The sequence below is a fragment of the Argentina anserina genome, chromosome 5, assembly GCF_933775445.1.
Source record: "Argentina anserina chromosome 5, drPotAnse1.1, whole genome shotgun sequence".
NCBI lineage: Eukaryota > Viridiplantae > Streptophyta > Magnoliopsida > Rosales > Rosaceae > Argentina > Argentina anserina.
In genome coordinates, this window is record NC_065876.1 from 2,352,156 (window position 1) to 2,367,373 (window position 15,218).

General features: G+C 35.7%; 3 protein-coding genes across 3 annotated transcripts; 2 read left to right on the forward strand and 1 right to left on the reverse strand.

The window, feature by feature from the left end:
* On the forward strand, window positions 1-4,488 carry LOC126793512 (truncated transcription factor CAULIFLOWER A). Its single transcript, XM_050520058.1, has 8 exons — window positions 1-346; window positions 2,465-2,564; window positions 2,669-2,733; window positions 2,829-2,928; window positions 3,523-3,564; window positions 3,658-3,699; window positions 3,806-3,951; window positions 4,107-4,488. The coding sequence occupies exons 1-8, from the start codon at window positions 162-164 to the stop codon at window positions 4,225-4,227; spliced, it is 801 nt and encodes a 266-aa protein (XP_050376015.1). The 5' UTR covers window positions 1-161; the 3' UTR covers window positions 4,228-4,488.
* Window positions 4,489-9,524: 5,036 nt separating this feature from the next.
* Window positions 9,525-10,504, forward strand: LOC126793513 (uncharacterized). Its single transcript, XM_050520059.1, has 3 exons — window positions 9,525-9,870; window positions 9,957-10,045; window positions 10,154-10,504. The coding sequence occupies exons 1-3, from the start codon at window positions 9,531-9,533 to the stop codon at window positions 10,457-10,459; spliced, it is 735 nt and encodes a 244-aa protein (XP_050376016.1). The 5' UTR covers window positions 9,525-9,530; the 3' UTR covers window positions 10,460-10,504.
* Window positions 10,505-10,858: 354 nt separating this feature from the next.
* LOC126793509 (ADP,ATP carrier protein ER-ANT1) lies at window positions 10,859-13,683 on the reverse strand. The gene is made up of 4 exons (XM_050520050.1): window positions 13,435-13,683; window positions 12,662-13,140; window positions 11,647-12,018; window positions 10,859-11,540 (listed from the first exon to the last, which is right to left on the reverse strand). The coding sequence occupies exons 2-4, from the start codon at window positions 12,917-12,919 to the stop codon at window positions 11,226-11,228; spliced, it is 945 nt and encodes a 314-aa protein (XP_050376007.1). The 5' UTR covers window positions 12,920-13,140; window positions 13,435-13,683; the 3' UTR covers window positions 10,859-11,225.
* Between the last annotated feature and the right edge of the window lie 1,535 nt (window positions 13,684-15,218).

A 15,218-nucleotide genomic window follows, 5' to 3' on the forward strand; every position in this document is an offset into this window, starting at 1 on the left:
TACAGCACACCACCTAGAAATATAGAAACCCATTTATATTCTCCAGCTCCTCCCCCCTCTCTCTCTCTCTCTATTTCCCATTATCGTGGTGTTCTTCTTTTTTTGGTTTCCCGGAGAGAAAGATTGAGAGAGATCCCAGTGAGGGTTCTTTGGTTTGAGTCATGGGAAGGGGAAGGGTTCAGTTGAAGCGGATAGAGAACAAGATCAATAGGCAGGTGACTTTCTCAAAGAGAAGGTCTGGGCTGCTCAAGAAGGCGCATGAGATTTCTGTGCTCTGCGATGCTGAGGTCGCTTTGATCGTCTTTTCCACCAAAGGCAAGCTCTTTGAGTACTCCACTGATTCTTGGTATGTAATATCGGACTTCGATCTTCTTATTCTTCGGCGCATTAAGATTTCACTATTGTTATTAAGCAATTATATGCTTGTTCATTTCATTTCTGGCAATCTCATGGTTCATGCACTAGTAGCTGCTGCTGCTAGTAGTTTTTTTTAGTTGAATTAGTTTTGTGTTTAGTTCGTTTAACCAGTTTCATGCAAGAAAGTTGAATTAACCAGCAGCTAGCTGTTTGAGATTTGGTTGAGTATTGACTAGAGAGTAAAGAGTCAATATTTTTCTGGGTATTTCTGTGAGGGGTACGTATATACGATATGAGTCTGTCCATCGCCATCATGATGTGATCCACCAGAAAACAAAATGAGCTAACGAGCTAGCTGTGCTGTCTTTTCTCTTGCTCTACCATCGAGACTAGCCTGCAGCTAGCAATTACCCAAATCTACTTCTTTGATTATCAGTTAATTACTAGCTCATAAACTTTGTGTCTGTACTAGGATACTTTGGAATAAATGTATATTATTTGCCGCTATTCCATTATTTCTATCTTCTGTCTGTTCTTTGCAATGTACACAGTACTTTAGCACTTAGGTGCAGTGTATGTGGCTTTTATAAGAACTCAAATGACCATCAGAATGCATATACCCTAGCTTGCCCTGTGAGTAACTAATGACTGGGTTATAAGAGAGAAACCACCCCAAAAGGGTTCCTAGCTGGCTAAGAGGGAGGGTATTCATGTAACAAGAAAGAGAAACTGTATATGTATGCTATCGATCTGTATCGTTATATATGAAACCACGAAGAGAAAATGTGCCTGCCTAGTTAGATAAACTGGCAGTTTGAAGTTGGTACATGTCTTTTTAATGCACTTGTAGAGTTGTAGAAGATCTAACAGTAAACTTTTATACAAGATGAACGGTTACGTTGAATGTGGACAAGATGCAAATAATTATTGAAGAAGGTAAATATGCTTTCAAACAATGGTTTGAATCAGTTCCATCCTCGTGGAGGCAATATGACCGCCATAGCAAAATTGCTTTTAGATTGTAGAAGAGCCGCGATGGCTCTTTAACTGTATCTCAACTCTCAAGTACTTGTAACTACCTCTTATTATAATCAATATAATGAATGAAGTAGTTATATTTGATTAAAAAAAATATAAAAAAGCATTTGCTCGAGCACTCAATGAGATTGTATATGAGGTATATTATATAGCTAAACTTCTTTGAGGAAAGGAACCTTCGAGATCTTATTTGAGGTATATTATGTAGGTAAACTTCCTTAAGATCATTTTGAGGAAAGGAACCTTCTTAACTGCAGTGTAAACCATTGGAATTCAAGTTAACCAAGAATTTATAATGGAGCATCTCTAAAACTTTAAATTGAGTGTGTTAACCCCGGAAAGTTATAATTGCGTTCAATCCCAGTAGCTAATTCTAGTACATGGATAGACTTATAGATCGACATATCCTTGATCTTGTACTCCTAATTTTGATTGAGGAACTACTTATTTGCCCAACTTGGTCCCTGTTTACTAATGTTGGTCTGGATAACCCTATTGCTTTACGCATAATGGAGTTGAGAGCAAAATCGGGATATAATATACACTGAGAGGTTACTATTGCTTATATGCTTGATAGTATTATAACTTAAAAGAACAAAAAAACTCACATCAATATGAAATATTTACCTATACTTATTTCAATTTTTTTTAATGTCTTGCCTCTCAAGTCACAGCAAAACATTTTGCTTTACTATTGTCGCCTTTTACTAATTTAGCTTGTTGTCAAATAGAGTCGTTGTTTTGGAATCATTTTATGGAGCCTACTACTCCAATGACGTTAGATTATGTTGGTAGGCTCGTTAGAATCCAAGTCCCATCCTTAATTTTTCTCTCCAACCACAAAGCTACAACTTAAATGCTAAAAAACTGTAGCCAACTGGGGCCGAATGAGGTTTCATCAGATTCACTTCAAGCCATTTTCATGTTATATTAACACATTTGTTAGTTATGCAACAAACAGAAGGGTGTGTCAAGTTTGGCTGGAGGTTATCTGAAACCACAAATTCACATCAAGCCATTTCCATATTAACTCATGAGTTCTCACTGATTTTTATTATTTTATTGATAGCATGGAAAGAATCCTTGAGAGATATGAAAGATATTCGTACGCAGAGAGGCAGCTTCTTGGAAACAATCATGATCAGGATCAAGATATCGATCAATCAAATGTATGCCATACACATTCTCCTAATTATAACCTGAAAGGAAATGTTGTTTTGCTAATATGTTTTGTGTTCTAGAATTTTTTTTATTCCATAACTTTATTGTATAGGGAAACTGGATTCTAGAACATGCAAAGCTCAAAGCGAGGGTGGAGGTTTTACATAGAAATCAAAGGTAAGCACCACCTTGTTACATTTGTAAGTATATTACGTGTTCGTGAGTTTAATTATGAAACAAAATATTATGTTCTTGCATGTTCTAATATGCAGTCATCTTCTGGGGGAAGACCTCCAATCTTTGAGTATGAAAGAGCTTCAAAATTTGGAGCAGCAACTTGATTATGCTTTGAAGCACATAAGGTCTAGAAAGGTACAATATCAATGGATATGACTCCAAGTTTTGGATACTTTTTGTATATGTATATACAGGGCCCTTCTAGTGAGGGATCCCTTTTTAGGTTTAAAAAAGGGATAAGCCACTTGACCAATTTCTCAATTATATTCTCACATCTCCACCGTTGAACTTCTAAAGTCTAATGTATAGATCACCTATGTAAAATTTTAGCAAAAATTGAGGTGTTTAAAGCATTTAAAACTGAAATTTAAACTTATAAACATGAACGGTTCTAGTTTGACAGATTTGGTGCGTCCATTGTTTTCACCAAGTTTGATACCTTAACGATCATTATTTTAGCTGAAATTTTATAGAAGTGATCTACACCTTAGATGTGAAAAATGTAATAAAAAGTTAGTGAATGAGCTATCTTTAAAATACTAAAAAAATATCTATTAGTGGAAGAGTCTTATACATACATATATACGTATATACATACATACATACACACATACATTCTATATATCATATACATCGTGTTTGTGTGTGTGTATATATATATAAGGTTTCATTTTCTTCATTTAAGGAAGAAATTAATTGGATTATGATTTTTTGTTTGATCACATACAGAACCAACTTATGTACGAATCCATTTCGGTGCTCCGGAAAAAGGTAGAAGAATACATTTAATTTCTGTATGTGGTATTGAAATATGCACATGTATAATTTGGATGTATGGTGTATGGGATTTGTCTTCCATGACAGGATAAGGCGTTGCAGGAGCAAAATAATTTGTTGACAAAGAAGGTATACGTGAATAGTCAATGTGAAACTAAAAAACCTGAGGTTCTTAGTTTAATTCCATTCTAATATTCTACCTTAGCCACAATTGAGCCATATGTATGATCTATAGGTCAAGGAGAAGGAGAAAGCAGCAGTCAGCAGTGTCACACAGTCACAGGGGCAGGCGCAAACACAATGGGAGCAGATGCAGAGGCACAGCTTGAACTCCTCCAGCAGTACCCTTCCACCTCAGGCATCGCAGTCCTTAAATTTCGGGTAATTGCTTTACTGAAATTGGTTTTACTTCGATCTTTCTGCTTGGATCAGTCCTGTCAAGTTTATGGATATGAAAGTTGTAAAATACCAAGTTCAATTTAGTTAACAAGTTTATATATACGGACTTTGAATTGATAATTATTAATTGCATGCAGAGGCACCTCTGGAGACCATGATCAGGATGAAGAAACCCCATCTCCACCTCAGCATCAAGCCGCCGCTGCCAACAGTAACGCGATCCTGCCATCTTGGATGCTCCGCCACCTTAATGAATAGATGATCTACAATAGCGAGTTAATTAAGCAAAGTATTGATAAATTGATTTGTCTATAGTCTATATATATACACTGGCCAACTGCTAGCTCAAATATAGTGTCTGGTGTAAGCTTATTGAAAAAAATTTAGTCCAAAAGGGAAAAGAGGTACGGTTTTACATCCATATATAAGCATCTGAATTTAATAATGAGAGCTGTTCTTTAATTAACTTGTGATATATTTAAGAACGTACTTAAGCAGCAGTGCAGCACTACATCAGGTTCTCTGTTGATAATTAAATTCAGTTCTGTTCTGTATCATTTATTATTGGCTTGGGGTTTAAGCCAGAGAACATTGCATATGATTTGCCGCTTCGTGCTCACTGTACTAATCTTGTTTACTTGCAATTTTCTTTGATATATATATATATATATATATATATATATTTATATAGAAATTTTCTCAAATAAAAGGTAGGTCTGCACTAATAGTTTTGGTGCGGATTTCTATTTTTAAATCAATTTCGGTCGAATTTCCTCATTTCCACCGTTTAGTATTTAGATAATATTGTGTAGATTATTTCTGCAAAATGTCAGTCAATTTAGTGATTGTTAAGGTCCTTAAAATTGAAAAATAAATGGATAGATTGAATTCTTTTAAACATGAACCGTTCATGGTTTTAACAGAAAAACGTAATTTTGAGGGCCTTAGCGATCACCAAATTGTCTGAAATTTTACAAAGATGATCTACATAATATTATCTAAATACTAAACGGTAAAAATGAGAAAATTTGATCGAAAAGTTGAGCAAAAATGGAAATTTGCACCACTATTTTAGTGCGGATCTCTGCAGTCAAAAACGGCAATATATATAACCACCTTCCAAGCTCTGGATGCCATGGGCCAACTAGCTATCTATCTTCATCTCGACCAAATTGTTGCTGGAAAGCAATTAAGTTGGGCTCATCAAACCCTAACCCTACAAAGTTGAACTTTCAAATTTCTGAATGAAGCTATAGGACTAAATTAAGATGCCTCAACAATACTGTAATTCTTCTTTTAGATCTGTTTGTAATTGATACCGATCAAGTCAACCAAATAAAGCGTTATAAACATATATATCTCATATATATTTCCAAGTCAACCAAATATCACGGCAAAGCAATTAAATCATATAACGCCCGAAATCACATAAATAAATATTTATGCATGCATATACTTAAAATAACGTCCACTCGTAGCCAGAAACCTAGCATCAAAATTAAATACTTTCAAACGTAAACCGATATCTAATCTAAAATAATTGTAGTTGCACCCAAACCTTGTTTGGACTGCCTACGTACCCTTTACAAGGGATCAAGCCATTCGTAGTTCACCCTAGTAAGCTAAACACCCTTATGGCCTAGGAAATAAACCGAGAATCATATTCTCGACCAAGTCAACCACCAACACATCTAGTAAACCCGATTAACTAATCCTCACTTCCTAGGACGAAAACAAGATCAATCCAACGGGTGGATTTTCACGATCTACAAACCGATAACGCGTATTTTCAATATATCATAACGATCCTTAACTTCATCGACTCAATCTCACAAGGTACTCACAAATTCCCTACACCGAGAGGGTTATTTTAAGCCCTACACTCGGCTGGATTCAGGCGCCACGCGCCGCCGGAACAGTGGCGGCGGCGCCGCTACCGGCGGCCTCCGATCAACCCCAAATTTCATCAACACAATCTACACAACATTTCTAACAACTTTCTAGTTCACTACTAAGGCCAATTCAAAGTCTAAACATATCAATCGAAAGCAAATAGAAAAGCCCCAAATCATGAACCCTAGAATTTCAAATCGTCGATTCTCATACCTCTGTGCGAATTGGTTCGATTCCTTTTGGGGGTTTGCTATACGGCTCCTTGCGCTTCTTTTGGGACCAATTTCACGGCCTATGGTGGCCGGAGGAGAGAGTTCCGGTGAAAAGAGGAATAGGACAGCCAGAGCTTCCCGGCGTCGTAGCTCCCGAACGGCGGAGCTAGGGGTGGCACCACCTACCTCAATCGATCGGCGACCCTCAAAGCTTCAAGAGGAGACCTGTGCGTGGCCCACTTCGGCCGGACGACGGAGAATGGCGGCGAGACAGTGGCGGGGTCGGGGTCGGGCTCGGCTCGGCTGCGATCCAGAATTTTTTTTTCTTTTCCTCCCCCTCCAAAATGGCAACTTTCCAAATATATATATAATCTCCCCCGTGAACAGTAACTTTCCGAAATTGGCGTTTCTCCAACGAACACTTTTTTCGAGAATATCCAAACTCTAAGATACTAAAATCAGATCTCGATTAAGAACGTACTAAAAATGCGGACGATATTACTATTTTGCGAAAATAAAAGATTCGGGTTGTAACAGTGATGATTGAGGATTTTGAGAATTTATCGAACCATAGAGTCAAATTTAGTTAGTTTATACTTTTGTATTGTATTTGAGCGGTAAGACTCATTACATAGATGTATATTTTATTTATAATCAATAAAATTTTCTTATACCGTCGAGATTTTTCATTATAATATTTTTACTTATTTAATTAACAAATTCAAGTCCCCCATGCTCCAATTTCTGGATCCGCCCCTGGTTGAAAGATAAGTTTTCCCTTGCAACAAGTTCATTTTCTCATAAGAAGTTGACTTCTACACACAGAGACATATACTTATCGTCTTATCCCTTCCCATCCTAATTTCCAATGATTTGTGCGAGCTTATGTTGGCTGGTCGATCTATATATATATATATATATATATATATATATATATATATATACAGTTTCTATCCAGAGTGAAGCTTCATTCTGAAATTACAGAGTGAAGTTCCAATTTTGGCACACTTTTCAGTCAAATTGTTTCACCATAAGCAATTCAATATTTAGGTATACTATTCAAGATCATCTCTACAAAGTTTCATCCAATTTGACAATGGTTTGAGCTTTCAAAATTGAGATTTACACGAACGGTTCAGGTTGAACAGTTTTAATTCACTCATTGATTTGATCTAATTTCAATACCTTAACGATGTCCGAATTAGATGAAATTTTGTAGAGATGATCTTGAATAGTATACCTAAATATTGAATCGCTTATGGTGAAACAATTTGACTGAAAAGTGTGCCAAAATTGAAACTTCACTCTGTAATTTCAGAATGAAGCTTCACTCTGGATAGAGACTATATATATATATATATACAGTTCTTATCCAGAGTGAAGTTTCACTCTGAAATTATAGAGTGAAGTTTCATCCCATCCTAATTTCCAATGATTTGTGCGAGCTTATGTTGGCCGGTCGATCTATATATATATATATATATATATAGTCTTTATCCAAAGTGAAGCTTCACTCTGAAATTATAGAGTGAAGTTCCAATTTTGGCACATTTTTCGGTTAAATTTTTTCACCATAAGCGATTCAATATTTAGATATGCTATTCAAGATCATCTCTACAAAATTTCATCTAATTCGGACATCGTTAAGGTATTGAAATTAGATTAAATCAGTGAATGAATTAAAACTGTTCAACGTGAACCGCTCGTGTAAATCTCAATTTTGAAAACTCAAATCATCTACAAATTGGATGAAACTTTGTAGAGATAATCTTGAATAGCATATCTAAATATTGAATCGCTTATGGTGAAAAAATTTGACCGAAAAATGTGTCAAAATTGAAACTTTACTCTGTAATTTGAGAGAGAGAGAGAGATAGAATGATTATACCCTAGGACCAATGTGTAAGACTAATTAAGCTAGCTGTATTGTGAAACTGTTTTTTTTGGGTGATATCTCAACACTGTAAATGCATGGTGACAACCAAGGACTGAAAAATCGATATTTTCGCCGATATTTCGGCGAAAATTTCGTTTTTGTCACGTCAAGATATTATCCTTACCTACCAACATTATTTCGTGCGATATTTTCGATATATCGCGAAATTTCTGGATATTTCGGATAAATTAGCGATAATCAGAAGATATCCTCCCATTTTGCGGCCCAACAACCCAGTTTGGGCCCAATTTGTGCAAATTAATCAATTTTCCAAAATAATAGACAAACTTACCTCCATGGATGGGGTTCGAACTGTGGTTATGGCTGGGCAACCACAATAGTCAAACCATTTTTGCTGCAATCTGTTTTGCTAATTTATCTATCTTTTAACATATATAACCCAATTTCAAATAGTTTTTTTTACCAATTGTACAATTCAAGTATGTATATTAATTGACTTTAGAGTATACAAATCTAATTTAAATGAAAAATATATCATATGTAATATTGTAGTAATAGTATTAATTGACATTAGAGTATATAAATCTAATCTAAATGAAAAATATATCATATGTAATAATAGTATTAATTGACATTACAGTGTACAAATCTAATCTAAATGAAGAATATATCATATGTAATAATATTCTTTTAGTATAAATTTTTGAAAAGAAAGCTCACTCTCACTCAAATGAATTAGTTCTGACATCTAATTAAGTAATTAACTTCAACACAAGTCCTAAGGGTACATGTAAAATGATTATGTATGTCTACAAATTTTTAATAATTTCGGTCGAAATTTTATCAATATCGATATTTTCTGAAATTTTCTTCGAAATATCCATTTTTCGAATGGTCGATATATCCATGATTGTCGATATTTTAGTCATTGGTGACAACTGACAAAACTGTAATGTATCAAAAATTTAACACTTAAGCATAACTAAGGTGAGGTCAGAGACAACTTTTATGAGATTAGTTCTGATTATTATATATAAATACACCCCTAGCTGGTGGTTGTTGTCTCCTTTTCTGTGTGAGAATTGAAGTTTAATATTGGGTAGCTAGATGATGTCTTCCTGGCCTTATTGTTGGACCAAGGAGAGAACGAAACAAGAAAAAAGGCTGCTCACCATGCATTTCTGTTTGAGGACATAAAGTCAAACACCCAACGTTTTTGATGGTACGAAACTACGAAATGAAATTGTTGTATACCAATACTATAGTCTATAGCCATAGTATGGCATACACGTCAAGCTCAACAACTAGCCCACTGTAGTAAGATGATTAATTAGGAACATACATGAAGCCTTCAAATTCATGCCAAGCACGTTCAAGATGTGGCCTACCTCATGGAAATACAAACCCAAATAAACAATTTGTGCATGGAATCATTGACATGCTCGGAAATTATAAGTTGTGTATACAAAGTTTTCTCATTTATTCCATTCCTCGTATATATATATAGCAGACTAAGTTAGCTAAGCTTCCAAGTTCCAACCAGAACCAAAATCATCATAATGAGTAGAAGATATGCAAGGTTGTGTGTTGGCCGAGGCGTGCTTTGTTTTCCGGTCCATTCCCGGAGTCCGGGGTCAAAACCGAAACTGAAACCCGCCTCTAGAAGCGTCAGACATTCCTCCTCCTATTCCAACAAAACAGATCAGTTTCTGAGCCACAGCAGTGATGATTTTGGAGCAGATATCAGAGTGAAAAATGGGGAAGAGTCTGGGAACAAGATAATGGTGGTTGTGGATTCGAGCCTTGAAGCCAAAGGAGCTCTTGAATGGGCGCTATCCCACACTGTTCAACCCCAGGATGCCATTGTGCTTGTTCATGTAGCTCAGCCCTGCAAACAAGGTTAGACTCACAGAAATTAAAGTGATCCTGGTCTTAATTAATTAGTTCATAATCTTCTTATTAACCTACATTGGTGTTGCATGCAGGTGTTGACTCTAATGCAAAGAAGCTTAATTTGAGAGCTTTTGAGCTTCTTCACTCTATGAAAAAGGACTGTCAGAGGAGAAAGCCCGGGGTAAGTGCGTGACATCACATTGCTTTGTTTTGTTTTTTTTATTAAATTAAGATGCGAAAGGTTTCATTATGAAATGTAGATTTGTATTGATTATTGGGTTTCATATAGGTGGAAGTTGAGGTAGCATTGCTTGGAGGGAAGGAAAGAGGTGCAATAATTGTGGAAGAAGCAAAGAAACAAAAGGTAGCTCTACTTGTTCTTGGCCAAAAAAGAGAGAGGTCAATGTGGTGGAAGCTAATCAAGAGGTGCTGGACGAGTAGGCGAAGGAGAAGAACATCCAGAAGCAGTGAGGTTGTGGAATACTGCATACAAAATGCTGGTTGCATGACGATTGCAGTGAGGAGAAAGAGCAGAAGACTTGGAGGGTACTTGATCACCACTAAGCTTCACAAGAATTTCTGGCTTCTGGCTTAAGTAAATTTAAGATCACTCTTTTAGATAATGGACGTGAGTCAGTGAGTGATATGCTTGTGATTTGTGAAACAATGCATGTAAATCAAACCCTTAGACTTTGATTTTCATTTCTGAATATTGGACTGGTACATTGCAGAGACAATAATGTGCAACTGAATTTCTGTGTACAAATAGGAATGACATAGTTGAAGATTTGAAGAATCATCTACAGCGTGTAATTGTGATTAGATTAATCACAGAGATTAAGAATCTAATTGACTTTGTAATGTATACTGGCGTCAACCATCATTCGTAGCATTTAGTCACTCACCTAACCTCTCACCGGGCTGATGCCAAATCATCACATCCTATGTATATCTTGTATAACATCTTCACTCAGAAGTGAGGACAATAACTCAGCAGTGGAAAAATAATTTGCAATTGAAATAAATGAATAATTGGAATATCATTGGTCAACTGTACAAAGAATATACATGTAAGCCTTTGGAGATTCCAGGAAGAAGCAGTGCCAATAGGTGAACAACCTTTCTTGGCCATGTTTAATTATTTTCTTCTTTCCTTTTCTTCATTTCTGAGAAAAATCTTTTGTAAGTATGAATCAACAGAAGTAGTAACACTGGTATAGAGCTTTCATGTTCAGGCATTCACTTCAAAACCCTGTTGTGGCTCAAGAGAACAACTGTGTCTGTATGCCAAAGTCTGCACTTTCACTAAAAAATTATTTATCACGGATCCAAAAAATAACCGTGCATATGCCATGTCCTGATTATCGCTTCACAACTTTTTGATTTGGCTCAACAGAATAACCATGTTTATATGCAAGGCTTTGCAGCTGATCATATCCTGCTAGTACACCAGCCCCAGCAACTCCCACCAGCATATTTGCAGTAACTCCTCGGAACAGTGTTGTGAGGCCCTCAAGGTGGACAATCTCCCGAAATGCATGTAAGCCATTGCGATACTTTGTGGCATGTCCTGAGGTAAGCATCATTCTCCTCCGAAGAGTATCAAATGGATAGGCACAGATCCCAGAAACTGTTGTGACACTCCAACCAAGAAAGAAACTAGCCAAAAAGTTTCCCTGAAGAAACTCAAATGATTCAACTTTTGGGCTTGTGATCAATTAAGTATTTTCATGTAAGCCTTGCATCAAATGTAGCATCATTTTCCAGAATGGAGATGTTTACCTCTAAAGGTCCAACCAAAACAATAGGCTTCAAGGTGTCATAGATCCCGAAGTACATGCCTCGGTACAGTGTAATTCCAATAATGGAAACCCCAAAACCTCGATAGAGTCCCACTAATCCATCAGTTGACAAGGTTTGACGGTAAACATCTAGAAGCCCTCTAAATTGTTGTCGTCCATTAACTCCACCCTGCCTTGCATCAGTTCCTAGCCGTGTACGTGCATAATCCAGATGATATAGAAATAATGAAGTTGTTGCTCCAGCAGCACTTCCTGAAGCCACATTTCCAGCAAACCACTTTATGTATCCATCTTTCTCTTTTGAGCGGCCAAAAAAGCTTTTGAAGTAACCTTTAAATGCAAAGTTGAAAGCCTACATATATTCCGAACTATGTTTGGTGATAACAATTGGTAGGACAAAAAAGAGCAATGAAGATATTTCGCACATTTAACTGAACAAAGCACAGTAACAAGTTCTAAGTTGAGAGAGTGGATGCAGATTATAAAAAACTCCACTAACACGTGATGCCAAGAGGTTGATGTAATTAGGCAGACTAGATGACTTCTCTAACAAAAAAAAGGTAAATTGCTAGAATGAAGGAAAGTTCCGCAATATATATTTGATAGAAAAAACCTAAGGTCATTGGAAAACTCAGAATACATAAGCGGCAGAGAAAATGGAAATTCAAACGCATCCCAAGAATTGATAAGCATCTTCCTCCAGTTATATTCTGACAGCTGAATCAACCATACTAGTGAAAGAAACAACATTTTGACAAGCAAAAAGAGTCTTCAAATTGGAGATATCTGGAAAAATTCTTGCACAAGATATAACAAACAACTATGAAACTCAGAAAATGAAAGAAGAACATCAACAATAGTATGCCATTACAGTAGAACGGGCTAAGAAGTAATTTAATTGTTTTAACTACATAAACAAAAAAGAGTTACAAGAACATTGCCAGCTCAATAAGAATAAAAGGATTGCATTTGGGAATAGAAAGCAAATGATGTACCTGAGTAGGGAAGTACCGAATAACATTGGCCTGGTTGCCTCTCCAAAAGGCACACACGCCTTCCTCTCTAAAAACCCTTTTAAACCCATCACCGACACCTTTGTAAGGTTTCTTAAGCTGTCCTCTCTTTATCATCTCCCCTTGATTCTGCAACAAGAGCTTTACTCTTTCAATAGGTGCTGCCGCGCTCTTTGCTACCAATGCCGCCATTCCTCCCATTACAAAATCTGCAGAAAACTTCTCGGATTGTTTCCCCATTGCCAACCACTTCCACCTCTCTCTCTCTCTCTCTCTCTCTCTCTCTCTCTCTCTCAGTTCTTTGGCCCTAAAGAATCCAAATAAATGCAGAAATTCTATTCAAATTGTCCAATTAGTGATTCATGTGGGAAAGTCTAAATCTTTTCATTCTTTTCCCAGTTCAGCATGCGTTGTTTGTTTTGTTTCAAATAGGCATGAGTTCATCACTTCGAACAAGTTATCTGAATCAAATGGATGCAAAGTCTCAGTCTTTAATATATAAATCCAAATGGGCAAGTCAAATGTGACGAAGCCGGAAAAGGGTGTTTAAGGAATCCCAGCAACAGATTCAACTATGTAACTTTTATAATGCGATGAAGCTACAACCCAGAAAAGAGAATATACACCATAACAATTCAAACACCAATAACAACATCCAAGATATTCCATTACAGTGCATGAAGAGCATAAACAAATGAGCTATGAGAACAAATATGAAAATAAGTGAGACGGGTTTACAGGATAGGATTGCATACCTTAAAATTTATTGAAGGGTTGAAGTAAGATTCAGTATTGACTGGAAGAGAAGGAAAGAGATGGGAGTGGGTGGGATTTCTGCGGCGGAGGATGGGGTGACTCTCCCACCACCAGAAATAACACAGCTTGGAATTTCGATTGACAAGGTTCCTAAATCGCACTTTGGTTCAGAATCAGACATAAAAAGAAATAAAGATTCCAAAGTATGATGTGAAGAATACAACATTTGATTCTCAGGTCTCAATTCCCAAAAACAATCTAACGGAGAACAAGGTTGTCTGCATCTAACTCGCTTTCCCGTTTTGTCTCCGTTTGCCGTCTGCAACGACTGTCGTTTCCTACAAACAGTGGAGCCCTTTTTCTTTGGATAGAGACATAGAGAGAGAGGAGAAATTTAAATACACTCGTTCAATCCCTTCCATTTTTATTTTTTTCATTAAACTTTCATCAGTACCCTTTCTAAATAAATAAGTAAATGGAAGAAAAATTAAAAAAAAAATCTACATCTTAAAATTCTAATCAATACATACCTTTATTGTAAATTTTTAATTTATTGTACAATTGAATTTAGACACATATACTAAGATAACTGTATACCCGATTAAAGTATAGTAAAACCTCTTTAAATTAATACTCGCTTAATTAATAACTTCGCCAAAATAATAATTTTTACTAGTCCCGACTTGGACTAACGTGCTAAATTTATAAGATAATAGAAATTTGAGAATTCATATAGGGTCTATCGAATATATAAATTAATAATAACATAATTTATATAATAAATTTTACAGTTATGAGGATTTCATCAAAGAATTTTTTTAATATAATCTTCATAAAATAATATAATATTTTGAACAATGTAATACATATAAAAAACTATATTTAATAAAATAAAGAAACAATGTAGTCCAAAAAACAATAAAAAATGTAGTGATAGTTGCATGAATAATGTAAAAATAATCTTTTGAAAAAGTGAAACAAAATATTTATTATATCTTTATAATTTAATAAGTTATTAATTAATCGATTAATTAATATATTATTAATGTATCGATATATTAATATCTTATTAAATTAATGAATTTTCTCAATCTCGAGGTTATTAATTTATAAAATTTTAATTGTACTAATATTTTTCCTTCTTTTTCCCATCAATGAGTTGTGGCATATCGCTAACACATTGAAAACTAAAAATTATTGTGAGAAAAAAAGAAGACATAATAGAACACTGGGAATAAAATGTAAAAGGGGAAGGAAAAAAAAAAAGACAAAGCAATGAGGATTGCCAATACTCGAACCTAGACACATCAACTTTTATGCTTATAACTTAGCCAACTCAACTAGAGAATAACTTGTGAAATGTATCTCATATAAATTAAATATATCTTGGTAAGTTTTCGTCTGAGCTTGAGCCCATAAAGCTTTCAACATGTATCCGCCACTACTTACGAATATTACACAAGTATATATACGTATCTTATGTAGAATGAAATAACATTTTGGTACAAGTATATGGTATATATACATCGAACAATTTCTTATTAAATGACGGAGAATAGACTTCATTCCCTGTTGGCATAGTCGGTGGGAACTCCATTGTCCATATAGACCACAAGGTGGGGTGTGCTTTACTCTGTAGGCACAATGAGGACACTTCATTCTTTCATAGATCATATATGCAGTTGGAGACTGAATTAGATGCAATGACTGTGGTACAATTAGAGACACCCACCTACCCTACTCTTCTATCAACGCTGCCGATTACATGCAAACTCCACCTTAG